This window comes from Ambystoma mexicanum, chromosome 6q (assembly GCF_040938575.1).
Source record: "Ambystoma mexicanum isolate Mex_15411 chromosome 6q, UKY_AmexF1_1, whole genome shotgun sequence".
NCBI lineage: Eukaryota > Metazoa > Chordata > Amphibia > Caudata > Ambystomatidae > Ambystoma > Ambystoma mexicanum.
Window position 1 is genome coordinate 986,605,109 of NC_090937.1, and position 24,495 is coordinate 986,629,603.

Consider the following 24,495-nt stretch of genomic DNA (forward strand, 5'->3'; position numbering starts at 1 on the left):
TTTGAGATCCTGCATAGTGGGGGAGAGACTTCGGTTTCACTATGCAGTAGGTTTCGCCATGTAATAGACAAAAGATGGAGGCTACAACTAGATTTGAGGATCCTGCGTAGTAGGCGAGATGTCTATGATTCGCAATGTGGTGGATTTCACCACATAATAAACAAAGATGGAGGCTACACCTACATCCTAGAGTCCTGTATAGTGGTAGAGAGGCCCATGTTTTAGAATGCAGCAGGTACTTGTCGGGTGGGAGTATGTTGCGGGTGTGACACAGCGAAAGCTGTTGGCTTACCTGGAGTAATTTTCAGGTGGGAGTGTTGTTGTGGGGGGTTGATAGTGTTTCTGGTGTGCCACAACGAAGGCTTCTGGTTTACCTGGAGTACCTGGCCGGTGGGAGTGTTGTTTGTGCAAGTGGTGGTGGTGTGTCAGGTGAAACCGCTGCAAGAGCTGGCAGCCCCTGTGTTGTGATTGATGCAGGGGAGTTTTTATTAGTGGTGTATTCTCGGTGGGCAATGGATTAGGAAAGTATTGGGAAAAGCCAGGTTTTAAGGGACTTCCTGAATTTCAGGTGGTTTTCAGTGTTGCAAATGTGTAGCAGTAGGGAGTTCCAGATGATTGGCATTTGGACGGAGAAGGAGGAACCGCCAAGCTTTGTGAAGCTGTGGGGTGGGATCACTAGGCTAAATGCTGTGCGAGATCTGAGGTTCCTGGAAGGTTGGTAGGGGACAATTCTGCCCCGGAGGAATCCCGGGCCGGTGTTGTGGACTGTGCGATGGGTGATACACATGGCTTTGAAGGCGATGCAGCGAGCAATCGGGAGCCAGTGGAGGACTCTCAGGGTAGGGCTGATGTGTTCTCTGGCGGGCAGGTCAATGAGTAGGCGTTCTGCCGTGTTTTGGATTCTTTGGAGTTTCCTTAGTTGGGATGGCGGGGCTCCTAGGTAGAGGTGTTTGCATAGTCTAGCCAGGACAGGATGCTGGAATTGATGGCCGAGAATTTGTGGGGATAGGTGAGGTAAGGGAAAATCATCCTGAGAATCCGTAGGTGGTAGAAGCAGGTTTTGGAAATGCTGGTGGTGTGTTGGGTGAGGGATACGTCTGAGTCCAACGTACATTCAAGGTTTTTTACCATGTTAGAGGGTGCCAGTGTTTGTCCTAATGGTTTGGGCCACGGGATTGGTTGTGGGAGGAGCGCTGTTTTTCTGCAGACTAGGATTTTCGGTTTTTCCAGGGTTGAGGATGAGGTGGTTGGTCATCATCCAGTGGTCAATATCAGAGAGGCATGATGACAGGTCCGGGCATGGCCCAGGAGGGTCCTTGAGCAGCATAACTCACCTGGGACACCTGTGTGAAAAAGAGGTGCTCTCAGGCAGTGCAGGTGACAAGGCTAAACACGGATGGAAAGATCAGCCTATCAGGGGATGGGGGCAGGTAGGGAAGAGGGTGCGGAGGGAGTTGTATGCGACGGGGAGGGTCGGGGTAAAACAAGACTGCACACGGGCCTGGGAGGGGGGGCTCAGCAAACTTTAAAAAAAATACAAACAAGGCCCAGGAGGGTCCTTGAACGACAACACTCACCTGGGACGCCTTGGTGAAAAAACGGTTCTCTCAGGCAGTGTCGGTGACCAGGCTAAACACGGATGGAAAAATCAGCCTATTAGGGGAGGGGAGCGGGCAGGGAGATGGGATGAGGCTGAAGAGGCAGTTGGATGCGACAGCTAGGGTCGGGGTAAAACAAGACTACACACGGGCATGGAGGGGGCTCTGCAAACTTTTTAAAAAAGACAAACAGGAACGAGGAGGGTCCGTGAGCGCCAACACTCACCTGGGACACCTGGGTGAAAAATAGATGGTGGTGCATAGGTTTAACTTGTATTGCTGGGAAAGATCTAATCTAGACTTCATTGGGAGATTGATAAGTATTCACATGCTCTGAGAACCAGTTAAACTTGTTCCTTCCCTAACCTTTTCCTTTTCCACAAACTCAGAATTGTATTAAGTGCAAAAAGTGATATATGATTGCCAAGACTGTCCTAGTAATTGAAGTCTCCTCAGGGTGTAGGAAGTGAGTGAGGCATCCCAAAAGGTTATCTACTTGCTTATCTTAAATCTGAGGAAGTTATTAAGTGTACTTTATTGTTGCATATTGCCCTTTTTAAAGAAGGCTTATTTAAAACTGACCATTAAATAAATAATATTTTTTATAGAAAACCTTGAATATAAGTGTTATTTGGATATTTGTAATTGTGAATCTGAGTGTTGCATCTCTACAGTTCACATTTACCCCTCTTGAGATAGGTCTGGCTGCTCAGCCATTCTACCAACTTGTGTAGTACAGACCTATACTAATAGGTGGGTTACCCATTACCAAGAGGACAAGGCTGGTGTAGAGAAAGATTGGTTATAAGTGAACACCTCAAAATTAATAGTGGTTATTAAATGTTTTAAAATTATGTTTCGTTAATTTCAGGTGCAGGGGAGGAACTGGAGTCATGGCACAAAACCCCAGCACATAAAACAAAAGAAAAGGATTCAGCCTAGGAATCCTCCCGTCCCCTGCACACTTTCAAATGTTTGGATCAAGTCCAATACTGTTATTTTCATGCATCAATAGAATGTCACAGAGTAATTCTTAATAATGTAGAAAGGATGTCGATAGAAAAAATTATAAAAATAAATTATCTATATCACAAATTATGTGGTTCAATACTTTCAAGGTGAAATTTACAACATAGAGAAGCACAAATGGCATCCAAGGATCACATCAAGGTTGAAAACAAAAGTTATTATGAAAATAGAGTTTTTCTGAGGGAGAAAATGGACATCCAATTCATTTGGCGACACGTTTCGAGGATTCTTTCCTCTTCTTCCTATGGCCCGAATTGGATTCTTAACATAAAGAAAAACATTCAATCAGTTTGCTTGTTAAAATAAAAGCTATTCTTCAAAGATGGTTAATTGTACTGATTTATGTATGATGTGTGCATAATATTCACATAAACTTATAGTAGTGCAAGGTCTCATTAGGTGAAGAAACTCTGTTACGCAGTTATTTCTTAGTTGATCATTTGGCTAGTCTAATACAGTGCTGCTCAAGGTTACAATGATATATAGATATACAAAAAATTGGCAGGGTGTTCAGAATTCTGTGGGATTGACAACACATTCATTCAATTACTGATATAAGGAACACGGATTGAGGAAGGCCGTGAGTTGTGATAACAACCTAAGTTATAGGCATAGTAAGGGGTAATATAAGAGCAATATATAGTTACCAGTGTGAGTAGAAGGTTCCAATCTCGACATGCAAAATGTTGCGACTTAATTGTTATGGTCGATACAGAGTGAACTGCGCAAGGCGCGCTGTGTCTGGAAATATATGAGGGAATGTGAGCAAGGCTAGGTCTGTGTGAACGACCTACGGAAAGAAATGGTAAACCACTCAACTAACACGCAACTGAGTGAATTAACATACTGAATACAAAATAGATAGCAGCGAGATGAAGTAATCATCAGCGGTGAAAATATCACAAGATGACTCAATTTCAAGTCAGCGTATGGCGGCAACTTTAAGTAATCCAACCTATATATAATCGCTAAGAAAAAGATAAAAAAAAATCGGTACATAAAACTAGCACAGGGAACTCCAATAATTAAGTAACTACAGAATCGTTTAAACAGGTACCTATAGAGTGCATGTAGCAGAGCGGACTGATGGAGAGAGTATCAGCTCAGCAGAACTGCTGCAAGGATGGTCTGATCAGGCAACAGTGAGCATGGCAACAAGCGTGCAGAAGCGCCTGCAGAGTGAAAAGAATATATAATACGTAAATGAAGTGTCGCTCGAACGGGAACGTCTCACGCCAAAACGAAGGTTTAATCAAAATGCTTACCCGTGGTACAGAAAAAAGCGATCTGTACGAGGTCTATTCTCGGAGCACAGTCAGGTACACAGTTCCGCAGCTCCGCGTCCTACCAAGGCTACCATGGAAACCGCTGGCGCCATGGAGGATCGTAGATAATACAAGTAGAAGAAGGACTAAGATTACTAAATAAAAGTTCGGCCATCTTAGGAAGGGCAGTCAAAAATGAAACAGACTAAGGAGAGGTCAGGCATCGAGCCTGGAGAGGTAGAGTACCGTAAACGACCAGATGGTCCTGAAAGACATTGTGAAGAAATATACACAAGACATCCAAAAAGCTGAAAAAATATATTCAAAAAATTAATGATGAAAATGAAAGATGTATATATCCCAGACCGTTGAAAATAACGGTGGGAGAGATAGAACAAGTATTAGGGCCTCTCCACAGCAGGTGGAGACCTTCTCCTTGTGTCCCCGAGCAGGTGGGGAATGGTTGACAGCAGCAGTCATGGACACGCTGTCAAGTTAGCAACAGACGGGCTGTAGAGCGGCAGGGTGTCCATTGCGCCAGCTCCAGTCTCTCACTGCCGGGAGTATTCTGTGGTGGTGGGTGGGGCGCAGAAGAGGCAACATGATATTGCGCCAACTCCTGGCCCGTCAGGCAGAGCAATCATTGGCAGCGGTCAGGTCGTACGACTCTCATGTTCCCCCGAGGTGGGAGTGAAACAAATTCATGCGGTGGCGGCAGTGCAAGCCAAGTCACGTTCTCTCTCTCCCTCCCAGACGGGAGTTATTCATATTAATGCGGCAAAGCCCATGTCCACTCTCTCTCTCCCAGGCGGGAGATACTCACATCAAGGCAGCAGCGCCATAGGTCGTGCCGCATCCATTCTCGACAGTGTGTCCGGGATGCGCCAATTCAGCAGCGGTGCTCTCTGTGCCGCCATCAGGGTCCCCTAGGCGGGAGGATGCACAGGCAGTGGTGCGATCTATGCCAGATCCTCTCTCTCTCCCCCAGACAGGAGTGATCCAATTTCCTTTGCTTTGGTGGCTGTCCACGCTGCGCCCATGCCATTTCCATTAGGAAGGAGTTACCCATTTTTTTTTCATGTCGCAGCGGGTAAGGTTGCCCTGGGAGGCAGTGTGGCCTTTATGGGCCGTGGCGCACGCTGTGTCGCAGAGCCACTGAAACACACTCTCAGAACATTCTCAGAAAGGGAGTTGGGCTGCAACTGGCAAGCGGGAAACCGCTCGCCCCTTTGATTAAGGAGCACATGTGATCACTTCACATGTGACTAAGCACGGACCCTCTGGTGGGTGCTTAAGTCACAACAATTGCTAAAACTAGCAAACATTTTTCTGATGGGAATATAAACGTGTTTGGCACTAGAGGACAAAAGCATCCTGGGCACAGTAGAAATAAAGTATGCACTGGTGTGCTCTGCAATATAACTGTTCCATGTTGATTGGGGTGGAGGTGAAGGTTAGGACATCTTAAAGCTTAGAAGGCTTCATGTACATTCAAGTCCACTGTTGGAGAAGATAACCTATATGGAAAATGCAGATGTTTACTGTGTATGCAATGCCACAGCCTGATGTGTATCATACATATGCACGTATTGCATACAAGCCAACCCTCCCGATTTAGACGGGAGACTCCCGATTTTCCTGTTAAAAAAAGGTGCTATATTTTACTGTCTCCCGCATAAAATATCCCTACCTCCAATGCAATTGAATAGGGACATTTCAGGCTCCCGATTTCAGTGAACAAATCTCCCTCTCAGAGGATCTAAAAGGTTGTCATGCATGGTATTGGCGTGTCAGCAATGCAAATCTCTACTTAGTGCATCACTTCCATAGGTAAGACAAGATATACATATTTTATAAATCACAACTCCATGGTAAATATTTGAGCACGCTGACAATAATAAGGAAAGCAAATGTACATACCGAGAATCGAACATGGCCATGAACTGAGGGTATCTGACGTTTCCATCTTCATCAAGTGGGATCCTGTCAAGTAAAAGCTCGAATTCCTCGTCGGTAATCTCCAGGCCAAACCTGCAAGAAACAGCGGCAGTTAGCGCCTGTCAATCAGAGAGTTCACTTCTGGGTCACCGCTACCCACAATACCCCAGGCATATGGCTTACATTAACTCTTTGTCGCCGCCGTAGTTGCGGGGACCGCGAGCACCTCGTGAGTATCAGAGGTTAATCAGGGTTTTGATGGCTTGGGCGTCCCCTAAGAAAGACATTTTAGCACAGAGACGCGACGCTGCTATGGGGTGGGTCACAGAAGCAGAAATGGCGGCACCGGGGCCTCACGCGATTGTCCTCTGTGAAAAGTTATTCATTACGCTAAAACACTGTATTGCTTAAACAAGTTCACCCTGAAAGCCCTCGCAAGAAGGGCCGAGGAGCGTGAATGAAAATGTCCAAAAACGTGGCTTTCCACAGAAATAAAAAGTGTCTTAATGTGTATGCAAAGTCTTAGAGTTTGGCTTCCAGTTCCAGCCCATTTTGCATAGAAGTATTTAAAAAACAAGGCAGTGTTTAGACATCAGCACGAAGCAGTTTTCATCTGTCAAGCCCAACAAGACATAATCCTGACTGTAGTGACATAAATTAGAATTAATTTAGAAATAATAACGAACAAGGCAGCCATTCTTTATTTAGCTTGACACGCCCATAAATTAGCACGAGATATAGCTTGGTGGTGAGGATGGTGAGCAGTTCCTCTCGAGTTCGCTGCTACAAGTGGGGTTTTTATTTAGGCACTGTATATATTGTTAAAAAAAACAGAGTATTATCTCCAAGTCCCTCCTCCCTCTCCCCTCTTAGAAGACTGTTTTAATGCACTCTCTGTCACTCTTCCCGGTTATAGCCCAGGCATGGCAGCATTAGAAGGCTGCATAGGAAACCACTGTCATTGCCAAATTGAACCTGAATGGTCATACAAGCATCAAAGTCGCCAGGGAACGCGAGGACAATATGTCATTCCACCAGTTATGACAACGTATTCCAAGCATTGCCTCTTTAAAGAAGAACGGCCTTACTTATTCATGAGCTAAACCAGCCGCAAGTGTTATTTCACAACCCTTTGTTTTGAATTCAAAACTCCAATGAATAATATTCATGTCCTCTACAGTATTTGCACAGCAGATATTTAAGTATCCTCATCATATCTTCATTCCCCCTCTTCTCTTGCAGCCTGTAACATGCAACTCTAGGCATTTGGGAGGCATTGTCATCTGGCAAGGTTGTAGACGCAGTGGCTTTTTTATTTTTATTAATCAATAAAACAATGTGGCTAATTCCATCTTTGAAAGGGTGACCAGCTAATCAGATCCCCTTTCATTAGCTCTATGCCAGAAGCATAACATACATATGTTCCCTGCCACATCAGTCTCCTGATCTGCAGCTCCCGCTCTCCGGTTGCATAGGGCAGATTCAGGGCTCACAGGTGCCCTGATTGACAGCTGGTGTGACAGCTAAGTCCTTGCAGTGCAAATGGCTGCATCTACATTTACACCAATGTTCCAAATTCCAAATGGTTATGATAAATTCCCCACCTGGCAGGGTAATCTGAAAATATAATCCATACCCGTTGTGGGTGGTGGAGGGTTTACATAATTATTTAAAGCCACAGCTGATTTCAATCATACACATGTCAGCACTGTGAGCCCAGACCACCTGTGGAAGGGCTGCGTGTATTCTAGTCAGAGAGCATGTCCTTCCTGCTAGCAGGACAAGCAAAGGAAAGACGATAGCTCTCTGTTGATACTTTGTGAACACCTTTCTCCAGCAAGACATCCCTGCAGAAAGAGCTGTCCTGGTAAATAGGAATCAAAGATCCCACCCTAAATCCGTAAATGAAAGGACCAGCCTGACACCAGGGTGCTCTGTACCAAAGGGCAGTGTAAACAGAGGGAGCTCAGCATAGTTGGGGAAAGGTTCCACCATCTTGTTTCTCTCTACACCTCTCCTTCCTGTCTCCTCTTAATTTAGCACAAAGCACTGTGGGTATGATGCAATAAGGCAAAGACCACTTGTTACAAGGACACAAATTGGACCCCTCAATGCAGGCTTGCTTTTGTCCAATCAGCTGTGGACTTTTGCCTATAAAATAGGGGGCCGACCACTCCTTTTTTGATTCACTTTTGGACTATCCATGCAGAAGGAAGAATCTATTTGGACTTCTTTTGGGAGAGTTGATCTTTCCAAACTCCTCTGCCAGTGAAGATTGAATGTCCAATGCAGAGGGAAGCTCTGCTCCCTAACCACTTGAAGGGCATGTTGGAGGTGACCTTCTGCTGGAGCAAGATCTGCTTCTCTGTCAGCTACACCAGTACCCAGGACCTCAATGGAGGTGAAGGTCCCCTTCAGGTGTTTTCCAGCCTCCCCGTTGTTGGGAGAATGAGAGCAAGGACATACCTTTTTCATTTCCATTCTTTCTCTCTTCTGGAACCTAAACTCCCACTTAAATTTCAATCTCTGTCTTCTTTCTTACTGTTTTGTACTTGATCTAAAACATGCTTACTATCCCCCTAATCTTTTATGAAACTTGTTGATTTTTGCATATTTCTGTACTGTTTATCTCTGATAGTCAAGCTCTTTGGTGTATAGTATTATAAACATGCAATAAAATACAAAAGAAATAAAAAATCTTGTCCCTCAGCCCCTGGATTGAGAGCATCCTGAAAACCTGAAAAGCCAGGACACCTGTTTTTCACTGTTGAACCACTTTGAACCATCTTTGAACCACGTTTGACAGCCGTTGAACCAACATGGACCACTAGTGCTGCTTTTGGCACTCTCTCTACTGTTGCTTGCATCTCCAGACCAGTTTGCCGCTGCATCGTCCCAAGCTAAGCCCGTCACCTGTCCGGCTTGAACCAACAGCTCATAGCTGGACCATATCTCAAACCACAGGAAGCAATGTGTCCCTTTTTGACCCTAAGCAGTGGTTACCAAAGACTCAAACCAGCACAAAATCAAATTGCTGCCTCGTCAAACCGCACATCGGAACATCAGGATCACAGCTCCGAACCATCACCGGACCTTGACTTCGAACCACTGGAGTATCACTCGCTGACCCTAACAATCACTTAAAAGACCTTGAACCGGACCGATCCTTGAACAGACCCTGGTGAGCCTCTGGACTGCCTCACTCGAACCCTGTACTCGAAGTGCTCTGAGCCACCACTTCAAATCGACCCAATGCCCTCTTGCTGCTTGGTTTTACGCAGCTCACGCACCCAAACCTGGTTCGACCTGCTTACACACCAAGGAGAAGCCTGGTGTGATGCTGTCAAACCAACTAAGAACATCAAGATGGTGTTATTAACACCTAATTGCCCCCTTGTGCATCTTTAGTCTCTAGAGACTGGTAAGGTCACTTTTGATCCTTTTTCTCTGATAAGACATATACTTTTACAAACATTGTAGGTACTTTTTTGCTCTTATACTCTCTGCTAAATATCCTGAGCAATTGAATCTATTATATTCTGCATTTCTGTCTCATTTTACAGGGGGTGGTTTTTTATAGTATTTTCAATAGTTAGTTGTACATTGGTGAGTTTAAGTAAAGTATATATTCACTAATAAAAAACATTGTTAAAGGGACATTATGGTTACTAAAAAACCTATGAAATTCAATGGGAAAACATTGTTACAGGGACGTTATGATAACATGTAAAACCGAAAAACTCCAGGAATTTGCCAGTTATGGTAATGTACGTAACCACTACTTTTTTGCTTACTTTACTTTCACGGTATATGGGCATATTTGTGTGCTTTGTGGTGTCTTTATGTTTTGTGTGTAGTAGTACAAATATATAGTAAGTGAGGGGCTATAGGCTACTTATTACATGTTTCACAGTAGGTGAAACTGTGAAATTAAAGCATTCAGCATTATACTATCTAACATGGCAAAAATGTGAATAGTGGACCTCTATGGTGCATGCTGCAGAGAATGCCTATGTTTCTGCTTGAGTTGGTTGCTATACTAGAAAGAACTCTGTAGTGCAATGGTGTTTATAGCAATGGATTGTGTAATGAATTATGTATCTCATGATAGGTCTCCCATGACTTCTGATAGTTGTGTGGCAACATTATATTCACAATCCCTTGTGGAGGCTTTTAATGAAAACTAAAGGCACATGTGATGGCATCAGTAATGTCATCATTGACATTTGGGATGTCACGTTTGAGGTCATGGGTGTTAGCCCTTGCAGTGCACAGTGGTAGTGTGAGTTATGGATTTGTACCTTACCATAAATGGCGAATTTCTGGGGTTTTTCGGTTGTACCTGTAACCATATCGTCCCTGTAAAGTTTTTTCCATTGAATTTCATAGGTTTTTTAGTAGTGCAACTTAACCAAAACATTGCTTTAACAATGTTTTTTGTTAGTGAATTTCATAGGTTTTTAATAGGGCACTTTAACCAAAACATTGCTTTAGGGTCATTTTTTCCGGTAAAGGGGAAAGGTTTTTTGTAGCGCAACTTAACCATAACGTCCCATTTACAATGTTTTTTGTTAGTGAATTTCATACGTTTTTAGTAGGGCACTTTAACCATAACGGTGCTTTATTATAGTTTTTCCAGAATTGCAAGGGAAAAAAGAGTAGGTTTGCAAATTGTGTACTTATGAAGTAAACAGGACAAAGGCATAGGGAGTACACCATAAAGGAATGCATGAAGAATAGAAGTGATGTCTGCCTTTAACAATCTTACCGCACTGCTACTGCAAATGGGAACAAAGCACGAACGGCCAGAGTAACGACTGTAAAGTGCTAAGACCTGAACGTCATCACAATGTAGTAAGAACACTACACTTTGTGTGATAATGCACAGGTGCTGCAGTATACAATAGTACAGAAGCGTAATGTGTTTTTTTTCTAACGCAGCAATGGCAAGCACCTCAGAGTGGCAGGACGAAAATGACCATCATGACGCAAAGACTTTATATAGTAACCCCATTGGTACGCACAGTAGTGTAAACCGTAAATTATGTAATATATATTGCTGCATGTACACCAAATACATTCTCTTTTCGGTAAGAGAACATATTGTAAAGGAAAGCAAGGCAGTACAAGTGACAACCTGTGCAGAACAACATACAGGCCCTTATTTCGGGGACACGATCCGGACCCTCAGACAGCGGAAATGTGCAGTGTTGTGCATGGTACGGAGTGTTTTTCAGAAAGTACATGCTTGCAAACACACCACAATGTGCCATTGTACATGTATGTATGTTTTTCAAGAATGAAGGCCTGTTTTCCGGGTGCAAGTTCTCCACAGCAGTCCTACAAACGGCCACACCGCAGAGCTCGTCCGCAATCTGTTTGTAGCTTTTTAAAGCAGACTAGCAGGCCACAGTACTTTGCCCTGTAAGTGAGGTTGGACCGAGTCTGCTGTGCTGCATTTTCTTTGCAAGTAATGGCAACCCGGCTCAGTACGCACAGTAATTGAAAAACGTATTAACGGCTCTTCCCGTCCCGTAGCACACACCTTCAGTTGTGATAGCCCCCTGTAGTGGCCTGTCAATGATCACACCAGACCTGAAGGTTGAGTTGGTGTGCTTTTATTAACTCTTCACACATAGCACTGTCTTTATATTTTAGTTACCTTTCATCATACATTTCACCATCTACTTATACGATTGCTATTGTCCTGCTGATGGGCCCAGTATTTAGGTGAGTCACAATCTCTGGCAGGCGGTTGCAGGGGAGCGTATTGCAGCCTACTGCTCCGTCCCATTTCCATGGCCATCCTCAAAATCCCTGGATGACATTTTCATGATGCGTGCCGCCGTGGGGGAATACATTCCAACCAGAAAATAGGGGAGTTCTATTTTAAGGGTGGCTCTCCAAAGACGTTGTTTTTTTTTAATTTTTTGTTTTAGATGCTTGAGAGACACCTTTTTTGCTGTTTTTAATAGATTTTCTGTTTTCTTGTGGTCACATTGTTACAGTAAACTCTTCAACGCATACTGTAGATTGGCAAACAAAACCACATTGCCAATGGGCGACAAGGAAATGCCATTTGCATGAAAAAACTCTGCATTTCCACAACTAATGGGGTAATTGTTACAGAAGGACATCCCACGAACGGACACACAATCTGACAGGCTTTTGTTGATGAGACACCTCCCAACGTCTGGCTCGGAACAACATTCATCAGCATTGTCCCATACTCTTCTTGGTAGTATGGATGAGAGGAACACCTGGGGAAAAAGGTGCAGCATTGCATTGAGCAACTTCCTGAGTCGACAGAACACTCCTAGACAAGCTACATAACCCATATGCATACCGCCGTCGTGCAGGAAGACGACATCCACAGTTGCAAAAGTGTCCAGGTCTCTGCAAAGTGCATGCATATCGGCGAAACTGTGCTCATTGACAGCGTTCCACAAGGCGTCCACTCCTTCCAAACCGAAATTGCCATCAAAGTGTCTTTCCAAGGCATACTTGTGTAGATCTATCACAAAGGCATCACCCAAAATCAACACGATGCGTTTCACCATTGCAGCCACCCTCACTACACACAGTAATGTAACACTGAATGACCGGCCCTTTCAGTGAACCACAGCCTCAGTACCTGATTGGATAATCCCCACAGTCCCATTTCCATTGGTCTGCATGGTGAGAAGCACACAATGTGGCACGTGCGCTTCCCAAAGTACCGGCAGGGCCACACCCCAGTACAGTAGCAGTCCTTTCTCCCTTTCCACTATTTTTTCTCCACCACTACCTCAATGGTTATGGGTAAACAGTACACTATACTGAACTAGAGATGAGATAAAGCACACCGGGTTACATCTATTGCATCCTTCAATTCAATAATTTAGAGCTACAAAGGCTCAATTGTGTTTAATGCATGTTGAGGGTGCGGGTGCTATGGTAAACAGTCACACACGCATCCACCAATGCCATCCAAGACCTTAGCATCTAACACTGTTAGTTCTACACAACACTTCAAAAGTACCATTACTAAATCAGCCTGCAAGTGTCCAGTCATTGGAAAGCACTATCTAGTAGAAAGTTCAGTAAAAGATTGCAAGGTTTTTGCAACCACATTCAGCCACATGAGCACCCATCACCACAAAATGGAGGTATGCAAACTTGTCCCGCAGTATATTTACAACTCTGTTAGAAGCGCCTCTGCGCAAAGTATGTGCCACTGAGCGGCCATTACGTTCTTTAAAAGCATACTGGTTTCTTTCCCATCCCCTACCATGAAGTGCCACTTCAGTGGTATGTGCTTGCAAAGTTCTCATTTACCCACATCATGCAGTGTAATATCGAAACAGGAACTCTCTGCTTTCCTTCCGACAATGCTACGAAATGTGTTCCCCACTAATGCGCCTCCTACATAAATCTTTAAAAAATACCACCAATAGCAGCATTGAATGTATTGCACAAAGCGAAAGCAGCTTTCCAAAACATCACTGTCAGCATAGTTGTACTTATGTGTAAACTGCACTAATGCAAGAGGCTTTTAAAAAATCTGCCCTCTTCTACTGTCGGCCCTCTCGAACATAAAGCACCTCAAAGCCTTTTTCTTAGCGTCTGCTGTTTGTGCTCCTCTCCCCAGCTAACTGCCTGACATGCACTCATTCTGCACTGGTTACCTGGCGACTCTGTGATGTCGGCCCCATGTCACCTCCCCCCACCAGGTGAACCCCTGCACTGGCTTTCTAGCACACCCCACACTTAAGGACTGTTTTCTGTATGCCTCACAGTTCATCCACCACCTGTTGTGTGCACCTATCAGTGTACTTGGCACAAATGGCCCATATTTTTACTTATTGTCGTTTGTTCTTCCCATGTACTGTACCTTCCCCTCCCTCCACCCACGCACTTGGGCGATGTAAGTTACACCTGGCCTAGTAAGGTCATTGACTCTATCTCCCCTCTGTTTCCCCTCCCTTGCCTAGTTGCGCTTTGCAAGACGTGTGTGTAGGGGCATTACAAATGCCATAGCATACAATTGCACATCATATGATATCATACACACAATGCATGTACAACAGTGGGATGCCTGCCACTTATCCTATACACTGCAAAGTTATTTTTTGTTTTCCGCAATATCCCACTTACTGAACACTTTAAAAAAAATATCACGCAAACGCGGCTGTTACGCTCCCATGGTCTCTTCGGGGGCGTTGGTGCACGGTTGGAGCCCTCCCTCGACTTGGCTCCACTGTGTCAGCTATCTTCCCCAGCTGCTGCGGTGTAGACTGTTCTAGATGCTGGTCTTGCCCCTGGGAGAAGATGAGAGGCAATGAGAATGGTGTGGGCGTGTCGTGAATTCCGTCAACCCTTTCGTGCCAAAATGTAGTGCACAAGAGTTTTCCCATGCAAGCTCACCTGTTTTGTAATGCTGAGCTCTCCGTCCTGCTTCCTTCAGCAGGGGCGCGTAGAGTGGACCTAGTTGCTTCACTGGCCCGAGGAAGTGGCGATCCAGACTGGCTGCGACCAATCGACTTGGAAGGTAAGTCTTTTGTTATGATTATTGTTTGTTTATTATAATGTCTTTGACAGTGAGTCTTTTGCCTTGATTGTAAAATAATAAAATAATTCTTGCAATGTCTCTTCTCTTCCCATTAGGTGTGAAGATGGTAGATCGGAATCGTGGGGTGGTTCCAGGGATTCCCTAGGATGATGGAGCTCTCAAATCAGCAGGTAAGTTGGCCGTTATAATGGAGTTCAAACTCAGGTATGGAGCGGCTAAGTGTTCGTTATTTATAAGATTTCTAACCTGTTCTGTTCTTTTTCCCTTGCAGGAGCGGTCTGGTGGCGTGGAGCAGAGTCTGGATGCTCGAAGGCCGTTCTGCGGCCCCGGATGAAGATACCGCAAAGATGAAGAAAAGAAGAGAAGCTCCCGCGTCGCTGGACGTCCGGATCGGGTGAGGAAAGGCTCTGACTCGGATGGCGATGGAAAGCAGGTAGGGTGCGCGCACAGCGATGGAGCAGCTGGAATTAGGTAAGGTGCGCCTCTAGTGATGGAAAGGCTGGGATAAGGTAAGATGCACCAGGACTGGGTCCATTTGGACCCTGAGCGTGAGGAAGGCCTGAGCCCTTGCCCAATGGCCATGACAGCGGCACAGCTTGCATGTTACTACCTTCAAACAAATACATATAGTTCATGCATACACCCAGGATGCCTGCCCCTTACCTTGCACACTTCCACCATAGCCTTCTGCACTTCTTTGTGCAAAGAGAGCACCTGGCTCAGTGTTTGCATACTAATCAGACCCCCCAAACTTATAGAGCAGTCTCTTTCACTCCACAGTTTCAATTCCATGGCTCCCATCCTGAAAATGGCTGGATGTGGCACCTGCAAGTGTGGAAGTACAGCGTAATCTGCAGAGTTTTCGTACTAGGGAGGGGGGAAAGTAAAACAGGGTAGGGGTTTGGGTATGTAGAACTGTCTCAGAAAACAAAAGGTTAATTCTTTTATTTTTTTTGTCCTGTTTTTGTTATGTACGTGCTTGCATGCAATTTTCTTTTATTTTCTCTTTCGATTACTTTCTGTTTCCTTCTCCTCCTGAAATTTGTACGTACTGAACATCAACGCTTCTCTTACAGTTCTACAGAATTGTCTGCAACACTTCATGCAGAGTGGCAAACAAAACAGCATTGCCAATGGAGGTCAAATAAATGCCATTTCCTTGGAACCACCACAAATCTTGCTTGTTAATGCTATCATAGTCGGAGCAGAACATCCCAGCACTGCACATAAAGTCACACATGCTTCTGTTTATGGAACACCTCTCCACCTCTGGCTGTGGGCAAATTACACTAGCATGGTCCCAAGCACCTCTTGGTGGTATGGAGGAGAAAATCACAAACAAAACAGCATTGCCAATGGAGGTCAAATAAATGCCATTTCCTTGGAACCACCACAAATCTTGCTTGTTAATGCTATCATAGTCGGAGCAGAACATCCCAGCACTGCACATAAAGTCACACATGCTTCTGTTTATGGAACACCTCTCCACCTCTGGCTGTGGGCAAATTACACTAGCATGGTCCCAAGCACCTCTTGGTGGTATGGAGGAGAAAATCACCTTGGCAGTGGGAAAAATCTGCATTACTGCTCTCAGCAACTTCTTGAGGTGACAGAGCAAACGTGAGCACAACATTCACCCCAAATGTAGTGCTCCATAATGCACGACCCCAACATCCACAGTACCGGCAGAGCCCACACATGTACAAAGGAGAACTATGGCACCAAAACCCCACTCATAGACTGTGCCCCAAAAAGCCTCCACTCCTTCCAACTGAAAGTTAGTATAAAATCCTCTTTCCACAGCATACCTGTGCAGATCCTGCACAAAGGTATCACCCACAATGAGAACTCTGCGTTTGTCCATCTCTGTCAACCTCACTGCATCAAGGTTTGTGGAAATATATCACGCCCCTTCCTGTCAACCACACCCTCCACACCTCATTGGATAATCCCCACAGTTCCATTTGCAAAGGCACCATGTTCAGAAGGGCAGATTGTAGCGCATGCGCCTTCCCGCCTACCGCGAGGGCCACACCCCAGTAAAGCAGAGGCACTCCTTCTTCCATTTCCACTATTGTATATGCAACACTCCCGCATTACGTAGTATTCAATAGTCACACACGCATGTAGCATTCACATCCAAGATCTCCGCATCGAACACTATCATTTCTGCACTACACTGCAGATGTACCTTTACACACTCACAGTACAGGTTTGGTGTCATGTGAAAGCACCTCCAGGTGACAGCTGTCCAAACCGATCCACGATTTCAGCATTCACATTCACCCACAGCGGTACCCAGCACCACAAAGTTCAGGTAGCAGTATTTTCTTTTCCTCCCAGCACTCCACCAACTCCAAAGATACAATACTTCAAAGTGCAGTACAGTAGTTAGTAATCTGCGCAATGCACACTACTCAAGCACATGCACTAAGCAGTTGAACTCTATGCACTGCTACACACACTATCTCAACACAACAATCAGTGGACACACTGCAGAACTGTTCACTCCATCAGCTCCTGCCATGCACTGGAAAATGTACCATGTGTGAACAATGAGCACACCCATGGAATCAACAATGCATATACAACTCACAAGTCACACAAGAAAGGCAACAATTTGAGGAGTTCCAGCTATACATACAAGATCCTAGGGCCTCACCACACACAGCACACCCTATTGCACCCCACATTTTACTCCTCATGTCATGTGTAATGCATTCCCCATCTGCAAATGCGACTGCCACCTATCGCCCTGGCCACATCTTTGCATGCATGGCACCATTACTTTGCGTTGGCTGTGCTGAACGGTATATGAGTGGCTCTGTACATTGTCCGAATTGCAACTTTGTGATGCTCATGACTTCCTTTCATGGCGCAATATGTTAAAACACTTCCTCAAGCAAGGGTCATGTAAAGGGCATCCCATAGCAAAAGGAAATGCTGACATATGGTTGCCTAATGTGCAACACGTACAATGACCTACACCATGTGCTTGTGAACGCATAGCACCTCACTTTGGTTGTTCCACCAAGTGTAAAATGCTCTCTGCACCCCTTATTCAAAGGTCACCATCCTCTAAGAAATACCGAGGCAACTCTCCATGGCTGCATTATGGTGTGCTGGCTGTCGTCAAGGGATAGGCTCTTGGGTGCATGGCCAACGCCCTACGGCCTTTGGCCATGTACCCAATAGTCTAGCCCTTACCCACACCCAGCACAACATAATGGCCTCATGAAGGGGAACATTTGCCACATACCACAATCCACAAACGTAACATAGGATGGGTGCTGCAAAGGGCAAATCATGACAAACACAAATAGCGCCATGTGGCTCCCTAATGTCCAAGGTGCTGCAATAATGTACACCATATGGTACTGCACACATATGAGGTCATGTGTGCTGCTCTACCACATCTACAAGGTCCTTCAGAACCATTTATTGAACGTTCCCACCCTCGGAGACATGCATACTTAAAACTGGATGTCTGCGTTATGGTGGCGTGCTATGGTGCAGGCCTAAGCTCTTTGCTGCCTGGCCTACACCCTATAGCCGTTTACCATACACCCAACAGTGTACACCTTGGCCACACCCAGCACAACATAACAGAGTCATGCAGGTGAACAAGTGGCCAGGTACATGCAGGTCACCCCAGCCATGTCTAATCATCCACTACTTTACCACTGCACCCACAGGACACACTAAAGGAGTCGTCACTCCATCAGGACCAGGCATGGACTACACAGTGTACGAATTGCAACCAATCCCCACACCCTTGAATCCAACATGTTATGCAATGATCACAAACCGCCCATCGAAGGCAACAATGTGAAACCTACTTCATCCCAGTGCACATATTTGGCGGTGCACGGTGGCCACCAATTCATCAAAGGGGCTACGGGCGTAGCACACATGACACACCGTACTGCAGTGTAAGTGTCAAGTTTCATGTGGTCTTCATTGTACTCCTCTTCTGCTATTGCTCTACCGTCACTGACTGGTAGGGCCTCACCACACACAGCACAACCTAGTACAACCCATGTTTTTCTCCTCATGTCATGTGTAATGCACTCCCCATCTCCAATTGCGCCTGCCAACTTTCACCCTGACCACATCTTTACATACAAGGCTCCATGACGTTGTGTTGCCTGTGCTGAACGGTATGTGAGTGGCTGTGTACATTGTCCATATTGTAACTTTGTGATGCTGAAGACGTCCTTGCATGGCACAATGTGTTAAAACACTTCCTCAAGCAAGGGTTTTACAGGGTCCTAACCAAAGCAAACGCAAATGGTGACATGTGGCTATTGCGCAACAGGGGCAATGATGAACACCATATGCTAATGTATGCATAGCAGCTTACGTCTGCTGTTCTATCAAGTGTACAATGTCCTCCACACCCCTTGTGTGCTACTCACCAACTTCAAATGCATGCAGAGTGAGAACTGCATCTCTGCATTATGAAGCGGTGAAGATTTTGGCTTTGATAAGCTAATGTCTCCACCATGGGGTTAATGGCTCAAATATTAACACCCTTTTGTCTACACTCCCTGTTGAGCCTGTTACAGTGCACAGCTGAGACAGAATTCTTACTCTCAGCCTTATGCTGTAACAGGCACAACAGGGAGTGGAGACAAAAGGGTGTTAATGTTGGGGATGTTGTGTGTTCCCTGCTCTGTGACTAACACAAGTGCCAGCCAGCCATAGCTTTGCGCAAACTAGTTTGAGTGATGCTGTGGCTGGCTGGCACTTCTGTCAGTCACAGCTGCCTGACCGCATGATGGCGGGCTCATCTCCCATCGAGGCTACGGCCATGGCGAGACAATGACCCGCTGCAAAGTGGTGGGACCTCTTTTTGGAGGCTGCCGGGGTTCGGCCACGGCCCACTTAAAGCACTGCTTCTGATCCATGTACTAATTGTATAGAGTTTTCGTGTGAGCCGTTAACCACGTCAATCTGTGTATACATTTAGAGAATAGATAGAATGAGCCGTAGATGCACAAAGGTGGAGGGAGACAAAGAGACATAATAGACAGACATGTATAGATAGACAGACAGTTATAGAAAGAGAGACTGATAGACAGGTATACAGACAGGTATAGACAGGTAGACAGACAGGTATAGATAGACAGGCAGGTACAGATAGACAGATAGGTACACAACTAAATAGGTAGACAGACAGATAGATAACTAGATAGACAGAGAGCCAAACTCAGCCTTTCATCCTTCCGATGTCGATAAATGAGCACCACACACCGTGGGTAATAATAAGCAGCGCTCAGAGGCCCAAGGGTTCATAGCGCTATATAAATGCTAAGTTATTATTATTATTATTATTATTAGAGAGGGAGACAGACAGACATACAGGTATGGATAGATAGACAGACAGGTAGATCGATCGATAGAGGAATAGGAGGAACAAGAGAAAGAATGTGTGTAAATGAGAGCGCAAAATAGAAAAAGCGCGAGGGAGAATACGGATGTGCGCAGGGGCGTTTTATTTGTCTATCAGTTTGCAAATAGGAACTGTTTTTGGGAAGCGAAGTTAGGCATCTATGGCACATCTGCCAAAGTGTGCTTATCGCACATGCGGGCAGAGCGCCATCGTTTTTCCTTATTTTGTATATTGTGGTGCTTTGAGTTTCAGTCAGAATGAGTTAAGAACTGAAGATCTGCCCTCTTGTGTTGTTGTCCACCCGGAAGTGGAATCAGCGCTAAATGTTTGAAACTAGCTTGATAATCGGTCGGTCCTCACCTAAGCAAGGGCGCACTGCCCTCTAGAGGATTATTTATGAGATGATTTGGGCAAAGAAAAGTTGGGGGGAACTTGGGTAAATAAAAAAAAAGACCAGGGAACACGCAATTGAGTGTGACATATTTTAATTATTTCATGTCAAAGCTGCTACTAATACCAACAGCACCATTTGCTTTAATGAGCAACATTAAAAGCGCCATTGTCATTTTAAAAATAATCCTTACAAGTCCCTGCTGGAATCCGGAAACTGGAGGTGGCGTTTGTAATTTGTGATTTCATAATTCAGAGGAATTAAGCCCATCAGATTCAATCACTAGATAAAATCGAATACTAAAGGATACCGCAGTCATGGGCGGCCTAATACCAGCGCTCACACTGCTAAGGGGGGTGGGCGGGACTCCATGCCGTGACAGTGTTAGTGCAACACGAGTGCTCACCATGGCACGCGAGCTGTACTTTGTCAGTGATTTTGTCAGGTATCACAAAGTCTCCCTTCTGGCACAATACCTCATTGAGAGGTGCCTCCTGTGCGCCAATCTCACAAATGAATTGTGGGGGTGGGGGGTAGAGGCAGTGACAGTTAAATCACGAAAACGGCAGGGTGCCTGCAGACCTCGTGGGTAATTAGCACCCAGAGAATTCTTACAACCCAATCTAATAATTTCAGAGGAACTCGGACAGGGCTTTAAGTGGGCAGGGGCTTAACTAAAACCTCTGCAAAAATTGCCACGACGCTTGGGTACGGTTGGGGCTCCCTGAAAGCACTTCCTCATTCTAGTGCACTAAAGTAAACGAAAAGATGAGTGACAATACTGTTGTTCCCAGTAGATGGTGCTATCAGTCATGTTTTGAAACGCATCATCCGCTACAGACATTTGGAGTGAGATTGTTTTTTAGGACTGAAAGGATGGGGGAGTATCGTAAAAGGAATATAATGCTTACATTTGTTAAATATATTATATTGCAGTCTTGTCATTATTATATGTACAAAGTATAGATTACTTTAAAACAAAAAGAACAGAGGGTTTGCAAAGTGCGTTGACCTTTTTTGATTTGATATCAATTTTAGATGTGAATATCTGGATTTTAGTTAAGTTTCAATGCACATTATTTACATTTAACACACGTTTTCAAATAGATTTTGCTCTCTTTCATTCCAGGTACGAATACTCGACTGCATCTGTTAGGCCACTGCTTTAAATACATGAACACCCTCGTCTTTTGAAGGCTCCTTAGATACTTGGAATTCTGAGGACATGCCAGACACTTCCTCGGACGTGCGTCAAATATTGCTTTGTGAAGCATTAGGGCCGCCCTTTATTTCTTATCTCCCTGAAAGCACTGAACGCTGACTTTATTCAGGGATGCAAGCCGAGCTCAAAGCTGCTGGCTTGCACCTCGTCCCCAGGTGTTCCATTAGTTGGACTGCCCCCTTACTCTTACACCCGTCCTTGCTGCTTCCCATTGCTTGCCCTCTGCCTCTGAGCCTTTTTACCCTTTCCCCGATGGCGCAGTTGACAGGCCTCATCTTCAATGTCTGCGCACCTGCTCTCTCCGGCACCTCAGTCCACATGCCATAGATATGGAAGACAGTCTCCGCTCAGAGCCAGGGCTTACATTTGCATTGGCGGCCATAATTTTTTTCACATCAACCGAACCCATGTGTCTCTCTCTTTCCATGGCATGTGTTTTCCCACTGTTACCTCACCCTTAGCGCCCATGCATTTGCCATTGGATGCTAATTAACCATAACCCTCCATGCTTCGGCTGTACCAGGTGGTAACGGCCCAAGTTATTAATCACCCAATACAGTGCTGGGAACGTGATGTTATTGCTTACCAAGAACACTATCCCCTCTCCCTCAATCATTGTGTAGACTTTTTCTAGAGAAGTGTAGCGGTGGAGCAAAGCACCCCCACTCAAAGCTCTGCACCCATGCTGCCTATATGTTGGGAGTCAGAGTATGAGACATATTCAGTGCCAGTGAACATACCAATACCGCAAAGAATCATGGAAGTAAGGTTCCCATTGAGAAAACCATATATGCATACACAAATATATGATGGCCATTTGAATAAGATCCCAGAGGAAGTGGGAAAAGCGAACAAGGAAGAAGAATGGAGACATTGTGCAGAGCGGAGCTGACGCACCCAGAAGACGCTGATGAGTACAGACATTCTATGGAAGCAAAAAAGGTGTTAAAGATGAGCAACATTTGGGGCTCGAGATGAAGATGCTCATGCTACAGAAATAATAAAGAAGATATCAAGTCATTTTACAATTCAACAGAGGCAATAACGGAAGCAGATAAAGTATTCTTGAGGCTGGCTACGTATTAAATAGATTGTGGCGATGCGCCAATGTATATGTATAGGAATGTATGGACTATGGATATTCCACAAAAGCACTTTAGCAGAGTCTGGACCCCATGAACAGAAAGGCTTTTTCAGTGTGGCACAGAATAAAAACAGCTAATGAATGATGGTGAATTCAAGAAAGGCTTGTCAGGCCAAGCGACCAGGAAGTCAAGGTCGTGGTGAGCCTGGATGTTCATGCAGATGCTACAAAACGTGTGAAAAGAACAAATTCCTGTTTGAGGTGAGGTGCAAGAACATTGAAGACATCAGAGGGTTTTCATTTAATAGAGTTAATACAGCAAAAGGCTCTTAAACATTGGGCCTCATGACGACTTTGGCAGTAACCCTTAAATCCGGCGGTAGCGCTATTACCGCCGGATTTAAGGGTCCGCCGAATCAGGGCTTGGGCAAAATTTCGCCCCAGCTCTGAGCTGGGGGGAAATCTGCTGAAAATTTGCGCTATTACCGCTGGCAGGAAATCCGCCGGCGGTATTAGCGCGAAGATTCCCCATTGAGCCCAATGGGGAATGGGGCATTCCCGAATGGGCTCAGTGGGGAATGGGGGCTTACATTACCGCTAAACTCGTGATCCAGCGCTATTAGCGCCGGGGAGTTCGGCGGTAGGGCTAATACCGCCCGCGCTAATAGCGTTACCGTTACCGCCCAAGTCGTGATGAGGCCCATAGTCTCGAGTCACATGGTCGGATGAAAATAGATACTGGATTGAGCTGTATCGAAATCAAGAGACAAGTGTGCCTGTATTCCATTTTATTCCCAGGCCCAGAGAACATTCGCAAGGCCAATGTTCAAAGGCTAATTAACTGGCAGACGACAAGAGGGATGATAGATGGCAGGCTAATTAGGTGGGAAGCTATGCTCAAGACCAGCCGACCAGCACATGAGTGTAAGCCTGCGTGCTGCCAGCATGTGTGGAATATTACTAAGGCGTACGAGGGTGCCAACCAATTATAGAGGGCCACGTAATAGAGAACTCTATAGTTTTATAACCGATAGGATGTCATGTATTTGATGATGTTCAAAGTGACTTGAACTAGAGGAGGGCTAAGCTACCCACCTGATGTTAAAACCCTGATCACTCTGTCTGACTAGTATGGAACGTATACCTAGATGTTCCTATTAAGCCTATCACTTTCCCAAGTAGGTTTTTGTAGTTTGCCATGTAGATTGACATCAATGATGAGAAGATTTTACTATATAATCTGTTTTTTATGAATCTCGCTGAGTGAGAAGATCAAGCGTGTTCGTTGATGTTCGTTGTACTCCCTGTTTTAGACAATTGAAAATAAATAAAACAGATTTACTTTGCCAACTTCCTGAGTCGGTGGTCTGATTTTTGATGTTTAAATATATTCTGCATCCCCATTCATCTCAAAGTATTGCTACCTCGTCTTAAAGGGCCTAGTGTTGGGTAGACAGGTTCACGTGGTAGCAAAGAGATGATGGTTAAAGACCCATTGACCTAGTAAGCTTTAGAGCCCCGGAACTATCGGATGTCCTCCGCCATTTAGCTGGAGGAACGTAAAGCTCCCTGTGGATAGCGGCCATTAGTAGTAAAAAAAACCTGCATGTACAGGTGGGACAGGTCCCTCAGGTTCAAACGGAATCCCATCCCGAATTCTACAGGAGGCTGAGTGCACTGAAGGCTGAAGCGGCTGGTTGAGGAGGAGATGATCCCGAGGGTCAGGAGCTGAAAACGCAAATGGTGAGTAAACTGAGGGAGATGGCAAACAATGACTGAACACTGAGTGAGGAAAGTGATAACAGTGAAAGAGTAATGGAGGGGTATTCGTTTTTTGGTTTAAGGACGAAGAGCGTAATAGTTTAAGTTAAGGACAAAGAGCGTCATAGTTTAAGTTGTGGACAAAGAGTGTTCCACAAAGATAAGCCCATAATCCTTCATCAAGGGATGTTTAAGAAGAAGTTGTTTTAAAGTCCAAGGGGACATAAATAGGATATGAGCAGACCAAGAGTTGCTAAAGAA

At 45.1% G+C, this 24,495-nt stretch overlaps 1 protein-coding gene across 1 annotated transcript in view; it reads right to left on the reverse strand.

The window, feature by feature from the left end:
- The window catches only part of LOC138516409 (EF-hand calcium-binding domain-containing protein 6-like), a 697,038-nt gene that overhangs the window by 363,928 nt on the left and 308,615 nt on the right, over positions 1–24,495 (reverse strand). Inside the window, exon 13 of the mRNA XM_069631506.1 lies at positions 5,813–5,923. Coding sequence (XP_069487607.1) covers positions 5,813–5,923 — 111 coding nt within the window. The remainder of the gene's footprint in view (positions 1–5,812; positions 5,924–24,495) is intronic.